This window comes from Onychostruthus taczanowskii, unplaced genomic scaffold (assembly GCF_017590055.1).
Source record: "Onychostruthus taczanowskii isolate IOZ18803 unplaced genomic scaffold, ASM1759005v1 scaffold20, whole genome shotgun sequence".
Lineage (NCBI taxonomy): Eukaryota > Metazoa > Chordata > Aves > Passeriformes > Passeridae > Onychostruthus > Onychostruthus taczanowskii.
Window position 1 is genome coordinate 15,169,881 of NW_024499240.1, and position 14,537 is coordinate 15,184,417.

The 14,537-nt window shown below is 39.8% G+C and overlaps 1 protein-coding gene across 1 annotated transcript in view; it reads right to left on the bottom strand.

Annotated features, from left to right (window-relative positions):
* The window catches only part of COL3A1 (collagen type III alpha 1 chain), a 49,091-nt gene extending 36,370 nt beyond the window's left edge, over positions 1-12,721 (bottom strand). The window contains exon 1 of the mRNA XM_041403340.1: positions 12,528-12,721. Within this exon, the coding sequence (XP_041259274.1) occupies positions 12,528-12,606 (79 nt within the window). The 5' untranslated portion in view covers positions 12,607-12,721. The remainder of the gene's footprint in view (positions 1-12,527) is intronic.
* Between the last annotated feature and the right edge of the window lie 1,816 nt (positions 12,722-14,537).

The window sequence follows — 14,537 nt, forward strand, 5'->3', positions numbered from 1 at the left end:
GCAGGATGAGTACTTCAAAAATTGTTTTACATTTCTTCTGTAGTAAATACATGTGTTAATTGCATACCCCAGCACTGTCTGGTACATTGTTTAAGCAAAGCATAAAGTAGAAGGAAGATATGTTGTCTATTTTCAATACAAACGCTATCATTCTCCCCTACTGGAGTAGGTGGAGGAATCCACCCCAGCATGTGCAGCAATGCTGCTTTCCATTTCCTGAGCAGAAAAGAATGCCATAGCATCTACCTCGAGGCAAATGGTTTGGGCTCCCTGTCTGGTATTAGGATGATGTTTACAAGAAACCCAAACACACTCGTTCCATCCCATCATTAGTAATGGAAACAGGCAGACTCATAATGAATGAATTGGCTGGAGGAGCAGGGATGGCCTGGTTTGTTGGCATGTCCGGTCAGTGCTGAGTACTCGAAAGGGCTCAAACCCTGTCTGGGTCACAGGACTCAGGAAAAAAGGTGGAAAAAAAGGAAAAGAAATGGTTTAACAAGTTGGGGTTTTTCAATGGCAAGGCCTTCAAACATTCTCTCAGCTGGAATTTTCTTAAACAGCTAATTAATTGAATCCATTTCACACAGTGCATGAGGACATAAGGGCCAATTTAGGTATCCACACCTATTAGGATATTTTCAGGTTTAATAGTATTGATGAAATATTTTGTAAGGCTTGTCCACATGTGATTTGAGGTAATGAAACCTCCATTTATTAAACACCTAAATGCAGACCTAATCACCTAAATACCTAAATGTTGACCCAGAGTGGGTCCACCATAAAAATCCCTTCATGCTCTGTGAGCTGTAGAAGGAAGAGCTGCTATCAGGTGGAATGGAAAAGGAGCATGAAATAATAGTTCACAGACTTCCCAAGTTTCACACCAAAAAGGACATCCTGTTCTTTCAGAACAAGACTGAAGCTTTCTTACTTCTAAGGATGCTTGTCTGCCAAGAAAGCTGGCGTTGGAACAGTTCTGCTGGTGCGCTCATCCCAGTTTTGCCCTTTTCTCAGATGCAGAGTAAGAAAGAGAAAGCTGCTTAAAGGAATGCTGTTTAAGTATAATACTGTACTTGTCTGTCAAAGGTGTTGCAGGATGCAGTCATGTGCTGTTTCACTGGCAGTGTACAGAAGAGTCTGGATCCTCGGGTAAAGGATCCTTGTGTCACACAGCCAAACTGTCCTTGCTTCAAGACCCACCCAGTCTATATGTCAGATTACAAAATAAATAAGAAAAAAGCAGGCCTGCGCTGGTACAAACAAGTGCTTGCATTTTGAACAGCTCATTCCTTGTTCCCTTCATTCGTCTTTATATGCTGCAAATGCCACAATCTTTCTGCAGCCTTTAAAAACTTTAAGAAATATATGGGTTAGAATATATCCTAAGCATATATGTTACCAAGTAAAACACAAAATGCCTCAATTTCCCCTGCAGATTATTGGTTTTTTTCCAAATCTTTCAAAGTGTGATTAAAAAACTCTAATTTTTCTGTTTTATCTTCAGAGGTTTAGGCTTCACAAATTGCTCTACTTGGGCACACATGCTGACACTCTGGATTTATGTTATGTTCTTTATACAACTTTCAAAGCTCACCCTGCCACAGCAGTGCTGCAAGGAAATCATGACCAGAGATATCCCACCAGAGATGCTGTTACACAACAGCCTCCCTGCTTCAGCTGGTGTCTGGCATGAGAAACCGTGTCAAAAGAACTGGCTTGTTTCAAAACTGGCAATGAGCAAACGAAGTGCAGGGCGGTTTCTTTGCTGGTTGAGTTGGGGAGGATTGTTTTTTGGCAGAACTGTCATTTCGAGCTGAGTCATACAAGGGGCAGTCTGCTCTATATCTATCACCTTACTTCTTTCAGCCCCCATTTCTTGAGGCTGCCCAAAGAAATGTTGACTGTCTGTTCCTGAACTCATAAAAGTAATTTTGAGGAAAAAACTTCTGCTGCGTTCAAGAGACAGTTATACCTGTTTTGTTCTTAGCTATTCCTTGACAACATCATAGGTCAAGCTGCTTTTTGCATGGGACGAAGATATTCCTGCATGACCATCTGTATTGAGGTGTTACTCTGGGATTTCCTTTCCAGTGTCACCTCTCAACAGATGACTCTGAGACTAGATTATATTTATGCTCCTGTCTTTTTAGCAGAGATCAACCTTGTTTTGCCATAAGCTGCAGAAGTCAGATAATTCCTCCCTGATTAAGGGTAACCACTGCCTGATCAGAACCTCCCTTGATTTTACTGGGCTTTGAATCAGACCTAAAAGCTGTTAGCTTCTAATCATTCTGGTGGTAACTGAAGCTCTTCAGTGCCTGACAGATCAAATCTTTTTCTAAGGGTAATATTAGCATTAGAGCAGGACACAAAGCAAGAAGGCATTTCATCATAATTCAGCACAGTCAAAGCCTTTTAGAGGGACCATTGCATCATACTTCAGCTATTCTTCAATTACTGGTAAAATGCCTATGAGATTTTTCCATCCCCTCTGTTCCTACATAACAATATTTTTTAGCCCATCACCTTTTGTGCCATGTGGTGCCATGCTAGAAAAAAGCAACAGGCTGCAAGAATTTCATTTGTGGCTATTTAGTTGTAGTGCTGGCATAAATTCTAATACTACTCTGCAGAAATATGATTTTAATGTACTTATTATTGTTAGAGTGAATGATACCAAATTCTTACGTAAAGACTTGTGTCTTAGTCTAAGCAAAAATGGACATAAATTCAAGTTCTGATATGATTTCTGATGTTTTAATGGATTTGTTAGTTTCTTTAAACATGCATCCTGCTCATTTCTTGGGTAATCAATGAAGACTTCTAGAGTCAGAATCCAAGTGTCAAGGTAATGCTAGTTTTGAACACTTGACCTCTTACAAATGTATTCCATAAGAAGTTTACCTAATTGCTTAAAGAAAAGTAATAGTTCAAGCTCAATGTTACTAGGATCAATTAAGGAGAAAAATTTACTAAAACACAGCACAAGATTTTGCCAAATTAAAAAAATGAAAAAAAAAATCAGTCCCAAGGTATAGCTCAAAAACATACTTCTGCATTCCTGATTTTAGCTAGGACCAGGCAGAGTTTATAACATTGGAGGGTTCTTTGAGACAGCTCTTGAATAAGTCTGTCCTGGGAAGAATAAATAAAAAACTGGAAAAGTCATTGTGCACAGGCTTCCCAGACTCTCCAACCACTCTGACAGATCCAAAACATCATGAGAGAGAGGTTCAGCTTTTGATCTGATAAGAGAAAGGGAACAAATGCAAATTGATAATTGTTGAAGTTTGGTCCACATAGAATCTCATTTAAACACTGAACTATAACTACTTCATTAACGATGCCTTAAGCTTCTGGCATGATAACACCTAAACACTGTGTGGGGAAAAATGTATGACTTTTGTTTTGCATTGTCTAAATTTGTAATTAAAACAATTTTTGGTGGGTAATTAAAATTTCAAGTGGGACACGAACCTCTCTTTTCCCTCAGCTCTGTGAGAGAGTGAACAGATTTATGCAATGCTGTTTCTGTGGTTTGCCTTGGAAGAGATCAGCCTGATTCAATGGTTCTCTCCTGAGGCTGAAGCAGATGGGAAATGTTACAATGGCAGTATAATACATGTGGTAATATCATTTATATTTTCAGATACCTTGGACAAAGTCACCCCAATATAACTCCACAGCCATAATGGATTTACATCTGAGATGAGTAAAGCAGCAGGGGGGCAAATTCTGCGCTGGCCTAAGTCCCTGCACAATTTTATTGGTTTCCCTGTAATTTCAGAAGTTGGAAGTAAATGAAGGATTTGGTTCTTGCATTTCATATTCCAGTGAAGGATTAAAGTGCTCTGGCATACTGTCTAAAGAAAAGAATCATATCTTTGGTTGCCAATAAATTAAGGGTATTTGTAATTCAGAAGGTTGTGGTGGGGTTCTAAATGCATAGAGCATCATTAACCTAGATTCATCTGCAAAACAGTTTGTATTCATTCACTCCTTATTCCAGTTTGTACTAATTCACCCCACATCCATTTTGGACAGTTTGTTGGATATGGATGGCAGTATTTGAAATTCTTCTTAATCTGCCTCATAGAGGATATTAAATGGCTATTTGTACACTGGATACAACGCTCTTATTGTCAACCTCCTAGGGTTACTAAAGTAAGTATTGTAAGGGTTTTCTCAGAGTACCAAAGACAACTTAATTTTGGAAACACTTTTAAATATCAAGTTCTACGCCTGACCATTTTTCAAGCACAAAGACCTACGGATCTTCCTAACCAATTCCCTTGTGAGGTGAAAATTCACACTTTTGGTGCAGCAAAGAGCCTGCAAGCAGAGAGCTGGCTTTTTATTAATATCAGGGGTCAGCAGCCTTGCTACTGAAGTGGCTGCCTGAGGCCTGGCACACATTTAGCTCTCCCTGCTCAGTGCAGCAATAGCCCCAGCTGGCACAGGGTGAGAATAAACAGCACCACATAGCCCAGGAGGGCTGGAACATCTGCAGCAGACACAACCCGATCCAGCACAGTTTATCTGCTGCAGCCCTTAAAAGGTATGAGTGGAAGAGTTGGAGCCAGAGAACACCTGAGAAATGAAAAGGCTCTGTACAATTCACTTTTTTCATTCTTCACTGAAAGACATTTACAACAATATTTCTCTCTTCAGCTGCTCAGAAATAATCAGTTGGACTAGCAAACCTCTCTTCTTTCTCCCCCCACCCCAGTCCTCCATATTAATGCTATTCTGTTCATACAAAAAAAGAGGGAGCTACAAAGAGGACCACCCTGCCAACAGCTAAGCCACCAACAGCCTTAGAATATTGTGCAAAGAATCTTCAAAATGTCTGAGCAGATTTCAATTACTCTTTTAAAAGATTTGCAATTCCCACTACACAGCCCATTGTTTGCTTTCACTAGACATTCCTCTCTTAAACAGCTGGCACAGAATGACTACTGCTCTGTAGGGAAACAAGCAAACACCATACAGTAGATTAAAAAACAAAACCAGAGAAGCTGTAGGTTTTTTTTTTTTTTTAAAGAGGCTCTCATGAACATAAAAGTGTTTTCCAAGAAAATATGAATCCTATTTTTGCTGCTTATAGCAGAAGGAAAGCATGGGGGATGTAGTTTATTCTCCTTTGATGCTCAGCGTGGCAATTACAGTGAACATCAAAGGAACAATGAGCAATGCTTCCCATATTTCCCATTAACTCTGTTTGGATGAGCAATTATTTCTGTCTCATCTGTTTGAAAAAAAAGATGCAATTTTGTTCTTGCTTATTTTCCTAAAAGAAAATGGAAAGAAGGAAAAGAGAAGTAGCACAAAGGGAAGGAAGAGAGAAAAAAAGATGTTTGCTGCAGACTGCCTTCTAATGCATCGACTGGTCACTGGGCGTGAACTGCAGGGAGCTTCAGTGGGAACTGATTATGTCCAGGAGTTTTCCAAGAACTGCCAGAGCTGAATTGCTGTGGGAAGTACTTTCCAGACAAAGATCATCCTTTCTTATCTACTGCTGCAAAACGTGCCTGGGTTATTCCTGTAATTCTGCTGCCCTTTGCGGCACTGGAGTTGGGAATAAAGGAGTGCCTGAAGCTGCCCAAGCAGCCCAAGAAAGGTTTGCATTCAGGAGGAAAGGTTTCACCTGATGGGAGAGCAGAGGTGCCTGAGCCACCCTCCAGGGTGGGATGCACAGCGACTTGAAAGATAAATCCAGCAGCAGAAAGGGATGTGTCTCCAGTGGCTGCAGATAACTTTGCATTTTGCTGAAGGCCAAACTCTGCTAAAGTCTTAAATCTACAAGTCACATCCCTCATTTCTTGATAGTCATTTGGGTGCCCTTTTAGCTGTAGGAGAAGGCCCAGCCTTTCAAAACAAAAAACACATTCAGCCTTGAAATACATACATTTTCATTACCCTCACATTCTTCCTGTTCAAATTCCGGTGCACGCTTTCTCCTTCCTGACAGATATCTCTTCATGGAGTACTTATGTGAATCAAAGCAAGACAAAAATGTGCAGACATTGTTAAAGGAGGTACCATTTTCATTCTCATTCTGATAGTTTGTGTTTAAATGAAGGGTTTGACATAAATGGGGCAAAATGGAAGTAGTCTCTGAGCTAATCTGAAAGGAATCTCCTCTGCTAAACTAAACAAAGCCAGAAGTCCCAGAGCTGAAGTTTATCCAAACTAAAGCCAACAAATGGTTGTTGTTGGAGGGGGTTATATCATGTTTTCCATTGTCATGTTGACATGAAACAGGCAGAGGCTTCCACTTTGCAAACTCAGAGACAAGATTGGCTCTGAAGTGAAAATAAATAAAGAGAAACAGTGGTTGGAAGTAGGTTAAGTTTCCTCTAATCAAAATTCAAAGAACCTTTCCTATAAAAGAGAAGATGAGAAAAAGTAATGACTGCTTGAAAATATGAATGAAAAATACAACGTACTATACCTATATGTGAAAGATGAGCTACTCTACAGCCAATGGTGGATCTCATTACTCCTTGCACATTTCCAGCATTTAAGACAGAGTTAGCAGACCTCCCCCTGTCTCTCTTGTACTTACAGGAGAGACGTTCTGATCCCAGTAATTTGTAATTTTTTACTTGGAGGTTCTCTCTTGATTAACCATAGTCAGAAGCAATGCAAGGGTTAATATTTGAATTTTTTTTTTTTAATACAATCTCAAAGCTATGTGAGAAATTAATGGCATGGCCACTACATATAAATATGTAAATTTTATTTCCCTGAAGCAAAGTCTGACTGTCTTGAATGGAGAAAAATCAGGAAATTCTGTGGGAATTCCTTACAGATTTTTCCAGTGACAAAACATCTCCTGTCAGGGAAGCCACAGAGAGGACAGAACGGAAAGCTTCATGAACCCTGTGCATCAAAAGACTGAGTGGAAGAAAATCCCTAGGGAAATAATTGTCCTGCAGCAGTCACCAAGGCTGTGGGAAGCTGCCAGCAGCGAGCCACCGCACAGCACCTCTGCCACAGAGACATCACTGCTGTGACAAGCAAGGCTTCAGAGAGCCAGCTCTCAAGGAGGAATCCACAGCATCCCCTGGGATGCAGATGGGCTGAGGGCCAGGGCTGCAGCCTGCTCTTCACCCAGCCATACTGTCCTCAACAGCCTGACCTGAAGTTACAGAGGTAAAATAACACTTGTACCCTGCCTGGAGCAGGAATCACATCTGTGTCCAGTTCTCCTTCTGTACAAGGTGTATCACCACGGATATATAGAAACAGTGGTAGGCTGGCAAAGTATTGCAGCAGGTAAATGATGACCCTAAAATTTTTTGTTCCATTTAGGGTTGAAGGTTATTTATCATCTGCCAAAACCCAAAATCAGAATGTCTCAAAATTATAGGCAATTGGCGGTAGATACTGAACTCTAAACCATGTTAAAGTCATGTAATCTACAATTTACCAGGCTACAACATGGAGAATGAGCTAACAGTAGCAATGTTGAATCACAACAGATTTTATGATACCTTTCTCAAGTCTGGTTTGTTTTTTTTTTTTGGTGCTGCAAATAATAAATTGAACTGTGCTTCATCATATCAAACTGCAATGGTGTAGGATTCTAATCCAGTTACTTCAAGACCATAAAACCCCCTATTTGTTAACAACATATCTTTGCCATTGCCAACAATTTCCCTTTTCTCAACTGAGATCTTTTGCCCAGTTTCTTAAACAGGCATGACTAAAGGACAGCATAATCTTCAGTACAAATGGTATGACCATTGCACAAATACCTAATTCTATGAGCTTTGACAAGTTATTACTCCAAACCAACAAATTAAATATTGCAACTCTTACAGCAGCTGTTGCTTGTGCTCTTCAGCAGACTAGGAACCTACTGCAGAAACATCAAGAGTGATACAGTGCTCCAGGTGCCTGCTAGCCTGGGAAAGTGCACTTTGTTATTGTTTGCCCTTCCTGGTAGGCTGAACCTTTCAACTCTGAGGAGGTTGCTTTTAACCTCAAATGCTAAATGCTGCTCTGCATCTCTTCCATTACCAACCCTCATTGTGCTGTTCCAATTAGGAGGGCAGATATGTCCCATTTTCTGCAGATTTCTCATTAAAACAAGGTGTGAACAACACTAGCACATAACTGGGACAATGAATAATGGAACAGTGTCAGTCTGGTTTCTCAGCTAGCCTGTGGAACAAAAAAGTGATGGTAATTTTTTTTTTTTTTTTTTTTTTTTTAAAGCAGCATTATTTACAACTCTCCCCCAGCTGTTGTGTAAGGCTGGCATCAGCAGAGTTTGCAAGTGACACCTGGCTGCTTATTTCAAACCTCAACACTTTGGCAGAAGCTGGAAGAGGAAATAGGATCTGCTTGTAATTTGCAGCACTAAGAGGAGAGCAAACATAATGACTCTGACTGAGGCATCAACAGTGAGGTTTGTGCCAGCAACAACACCCTTCTACCTCTGCCTCTTCCCCCTGTAACAAAGCAGTGGATATTTCCAACTCCACCTCCTCTTTCAGAAAAATCAGTCTGTGTAGATTTGGTGATTTGGTCTCAAGTCAAAAACAAATCTGGAAAATAATGAAAGGGTTATATAATAGTCTCATTTTCCTGAGGCTAATGTGTTCCAGGGGTGTGTGATATAAAATGTGTTTATGAAATTTGTCATATTTCCAAGAACATATATATAATGTTTGGAGGAGGTGGATTCCCCAGGCTTTCATTTAGCATGATTTTTCCAGACCAGAAAGGAATGTTTCAATTTTCCTAAGCATAACCTTGTCTACTATGTGCTTGGTAAAAAATAGCTAGGAAAAATGGAAGAAGAGGAGTAGACCCCAGATATTTCATTACTTCGCATAGTCCTGGTTACTTACGATGGTTAATTCTCTCTTGGCACACAGATGTGCATCATCTGGTTTTACTGTCAAAATCCTGGGGGGAAACCTTTCTGAGTTACCAAAACCTTTGAGGAGAGATAGTTCTGTTGTTAGCATTACCCTTAAACTGGAAATTTATCAACAAAGAGCACATGTGTGCAGTGTTCCATACAGCTAACTGCTAAACATGACAGTCTGGCAGTCTCACAAATAAACTACATCTGTATAGTACCCATCCACTTCACATGCTATCCAACCCTTCTCAGTTAAGAAAAAAAGAAAGCAAAATGGCCAAATCAGCTGTTTACAAGTTTTCCTAAAATATCATTCTTTTCTCTGGGATCAGAAATGGGTGCTCAGCAGGAAAAGTAATTTTCATGCTGCCTCTTGAAACCTACATGTAATGGTTATATATCATTTTAAAACTGCAATTTGCAACTGAAAGTAATATGAAAGGACAATAAGTCTTGTCAGAGAGATTTTAGCATTCAGCCATTACCTCAGAAATGAGTTTCCTGACCAAACATCCAAGATAATACTTGCATTACAAGGAAAACACTAAATTAATATAGAGCAAAAACTTACTTGTAATAATACTGAAGGGTTTCTGGCATTGCTGCCACACTGCTTTCAGAGCAGTAGAGTTTTCCTAATGACCTCAGTGAAGTTCCTCAAGGACTGGGGTGTACCTAGGAGAAGTATCCTGCTCTGGCTCACTGAGGTGTCCTTTAAGCATCACAGATGCAGCTGAGACAGGCCCAAATCCATCTGACTTCCCTTTTGGCACTGATGTGAGGGCACTGTGGATGCGCTTCCTTTGTAGGCAGTGGAAACTGCCAAATACCTCCAGTCTGGCTAGCTAAAACTTATTCTGTCTTCTGGAAGTAGCTGTCATTGATTGCCTCTACAAACTCAAGATAAATGGGATGATGCAGACTGCAAGGCTTAGCAAATGCTTTCACAGCTTGGGTGGAGAATGGATTTCTTTCCTAAAGAAGCATTCTTAGTATCTTACACTTATCATTCTTAATATCTTACACTTTTGAGTAGTTTAATATGCAGGCTGTAAAGGTGCCTTCAAAGGGTGGAACCCAATGTACATTGCTGGACTCTGAATCATCTGCTGTGTCCGAAGTGCTGGCTTTGTGTCCTGTCAGCCATCAGGGGGCATCTTCTCTTGGATATGGGCAGGGCTGGAAAGCCCTGACACACATCAGTAAACCTGGATTGTGTCAAGGTGATTTTACCTCCAGGCTAAAAACATCCTGGTGGATTACAAGGACATACAGCTTTTGAGTTCACAGAATATTCCTTGCTGCACAGTATCCAGATCCCAAGCTCTAGAAGATGTTTAGCCTGAGGCTGTACACAAATCTCCATTCCAAGCTACTACAGCAAGACAAAGAAACACATAGCCCAGGGGTACATCTGACTACCCTAAACTCAGTGTATACTGAGCAGTTTCCTTAATATCTTGCCAAGTCTTGTCTCCTGGCAGGCTTTCCTAAGGAAAATTTTATATTGACTTACATTTGATATTAACCATATAAACATTTTTCTTGACAAGAGAGAGCATTTCAGCATGTCTGGAAATTCTCTTTTCAGTTGTGGAAAATTTGGTTTCCCAGTGCATTCCCTGCCCTGCACATGAATTAGTGATATGAATAATCAACCTCCTTCAATTATTATTTTCTGTGAGAAAAGCATATTCAAATGTGTGGAAAGAAACATTCTAAAGTGAGGAGAGAATCCAATTTTTAAGGGATAACTAGTGATTTATCAGTCTCGCTGTGTAACCTCATCCCTGTAAATAGTATGGAAGTTAGCCCAGAAAGGAAATGTTACAACACCATGAAACAGGAATGTGGCAGAGAAATGAGAATACTCATTCACACTTCATTTGTATATTGTTCTTCTACCCAAAATTTACTATTTATTAAGTCAAATATATATTGCACCTCGGAAATGTCCAGGGATATGACTAGAGTGAGGGAAGGAGACCTGGCACTCAGGAGGGGTTTGTTTATGGAGAAAAACAAAATTGATGTTCCTTCTCTTTATTTTGGATTCTCTCTTAGTGCTTATCCCTCTGATGACAGACACAGGTATATAAAAGAACACTTACTGCATGTTAAATATAAACGCTATATATATTGTCTGCTGCTGAGAAAACTCACAGCACATATTTGCTCAAATTTTATAATCACTGCATTTTATAATCTTTACTCATTATTGGAGAGAGAGTTTGTATACGGCAAAGCAGAAACAGAAAAGGATCCGTTCACAGTAAATTCTGTTTACTCTCTACAGAATATATGCATTGGTTGGAGTTTTATTTAATAGACACTTAGGCTTAGCCTGTGTCTGTGCTAGGTGAGGGGGGCTGGTGCTGCAGAGGCTGTTGTCTGCTCTGCTCATGCACAGATCCTCCTGAGCTCCAAGCGCTCCAGTGCCAACAGGCTGCTCCTGGTGGACTCACTCACCCCTCGGCAGAGGTCCCTGTCCAGGTATGGTGAGACAGATGGGTTTGCTGTGAACTGGCTCAAGTAATTTTTTCAAGATGTGTGACATACAGAGTAGTGTAGGGTGGGATTTTAAGACATTTGGCTTTCCTTTACAGCACTACAGTTTCTTTGGCTGCCGCTTATTGAGTTAATTGTAAGGTTATTCCTTGCCTCTCTGTAGGAATAAATACATTGCTGATCTTTCATATTTGCAAGAGAGAAAAGTGTTTTATCTTAAGGAAGGACTGGTTTACAATATCTGGCAAGCAGGAACTGAGCACATCCAAAAAAGGTCAGCTGTACTTGTGGAATGTCATCTGTTTAACTTAAATACTCATACCACACTTATCTTCATTCTAGGTTGAATTCTTGTATACAAAGTACTTCTCTCCCCTCTGAATTCCTTGTTCAGTTGGTTTTTGGTGTTCTTACTCTCTGTAAACATGCACACACACACTCACATGGACTTCCACATACCATCAACTGCTAATCAGTCTCATGAAAGGCTGAAACAGCCTGCAGATGCCCGATTCAAACTATTGCAGCTGAGGGAATTAATTCACCCTCCTGTTCTATGCCGAAGTAAAAATTCTGTAAGCTGACATATTTTCATATATCACTCTTAAAAAACTCCTTCAACAATACCATTCAGAATTTTAAGACTTTTTTTTTCTGCACGCAAATTGTTGAAAGAAACCCCCACGCTGCCAGTGTAAGACAAACAAGTACAAAGGAGAACTCCAAATAAAATAGCTGGAAGCAAAGACTTATTCCTTGTGAAAAAAAGCTGCTTCCAAGCAGCACGGAGCTAATAGTTATAATGTTATTCCAAGAGTTAAAAGAAATAGCTTAGAATCTCCTCAGTGTCTGTAGCAGGAAAACAAGTAAGAACAAGAACAAATGCAGCCAAGGCAGACAGCACTGTACAGTCCTTCTAACTTTAAAGAAAGCAAAGCAAAGAAAAACCTTTGGGATGATACTGCAAATCCCTGCAGCTTTCAGCTTCACCATTAAATATCTGACTGCAGAATTAGTGAAGGAAAAGTGTTCTGGTGAGATTCGTGCATACACACTTCTGACAAGCTATTAAAATTATTGGTAAAAATAAAAATAAAATAAAAACATGAAATCATAAGAAGCTTGAATTACTCACCGACTTGTTGTGCCAAAATAACTGAGGGTTGAAACACGGCAAGAATGAGCAAAGTTACTTTTTGCACAGAGCTCATCATGTCTAAATATTAGACATGAGACTCTCTGTGCAAAAATAAAAATGGGGGGGGAAGAAAAAAATCTGTTCAAAATAGCAACATCGGTTGTTCCCTGCCCTTCCAGCACCGGGCCATGTACAGAACTCAGCCACAAGCATTCCCCAGCTTTGGCCTTAAATAGGAAAAAAATTGGCTTACTTTTCTTTTCCACCCCCTTTACTGAAACATGAGAAGAAGACCCATCCCCTAACAGTAAATGAATGATTAATATTTCTCTTGGCTTTACAGAAGACTAAAGTCAACTAAATAAGATACACAGCACATCTGGAACTTTTGTGTGCGTATGGAATGCATGCTGACACTGTATATGAACAGTTAGTGTGCACTTTATGTGACATATATGCACTTGAAAAGAAAGCCCCATGCCAAAGCAGCCGGGGTAAAGCATTTTTTCGTGTTAATTAGGAGTCAATGGGTAAAACCCCAAGAGGATTTTTAGTTCTTAGTGCTCCCTAACAAAGATAAAAGGCAAGTGGAGGTGTAGCTGCACAGACTGAAAGAATCCCAGAAGTGGAGGAGCAAACCTGGGTATTTCTGCTAATGAACAATCAGAGTTAAGGTAAGGAAGTTCTGAAAATCACATTTCTTTTCCAGGCCTTTTCTCACCATTTCCTCACAATGTGATTTTGTGTTACCTGGGGAGAAAGCAAAGATTAAAACAAATTATGAAGAGAACAAGATTACAAATCACAAGCATCAATCTCTCAAACTATATATTTCCAAGTAATTCAGTTTGATGCTGTCATTACAACATCTGAAAGGAATGCAGAACATTTTTTTTTGTATGTTTGCTCCTCAAACAAGAAGGTAGAGAGGACAAAAAAAAAAAAAAAAGAAAAGAAATCTTGAGACTCCTAATGCCTTTTAAACCTAGCTATTTCTTTATTCCACACAAAAAAACTTCACTGAGAATAAGATCAGAACACAAAAATCAGATGTTTTGAGCAGGTTTTGTTATGAATCTAATTTTGCTGGGAATGTAGCCTTAAAAGACCCCAAAGTGAATGCAGAAGGCTGCCACAGTGGACACCTCTGCTCAAACAATGATCAAACCAATTGCTGCTCTCAGTCAATCAATCTGATCCAGGTCATGTCCTTCAGAAGCACTCATTCATTTGTTCTCAAGTGTTGCTGAGATTCCAGTGACCCAGGGAACCGTCTCTCCTCTCAATAATTTGTGAGTGTGGTGAACTGTCATCCAAAAAAGGGCTCCTTATCTCTGTATGCATCACAAAATAAGAGCAGCCTGAAGTTTAATCTACTAGGTGCTGGATCTCATTGCAAAATCTATTTGTCTGAAATAAATTTGCACTTAAACTGAAACACCCTCTTCTGCTGGGGTCACCTGAGGTGGAGCAGGTTGAAGCAAGTGTGAAGAGCTCTTAAATAATTTGATGCCGCTTTTAACATATGCTGAGCATTTCTTCTGTGTCTTAAATGTTTACAAGGTATGAATGCCTTGATCCATTCCAAAGGAATTACACACCACATTTTTTTCCTGGATCTCCCAATGCTCTATACTGTCTCTGATGCATTGGCAGAACTATTTCCTGCAGGTTTGGGTTTTCATACCCAGGATCATATCACTTAACAGGTTAGGTTATTTGGTTTATAGCATTCAAGTAGCTACATTCAACAAACAGATAACCAGCTCCTGTTGAGCCATCCTAGAATATAATACAACAGGCTTCACATTTATATGCAAGGGTATAAGGTTTTCTCCTCTTCTGGAGTTATGCTTAGAGCATAAGATAGAACAAGAAAAAAATCCAAGAACCTGGATTTGTTTGCATCTCTTCAACAGAAATGTACAAAGAGATCAAACCCTGAATAAAAACCATTCTCAGCAATAGAAAGAGAATGAATCTGAATTAACTGTTATCAAGATGGCA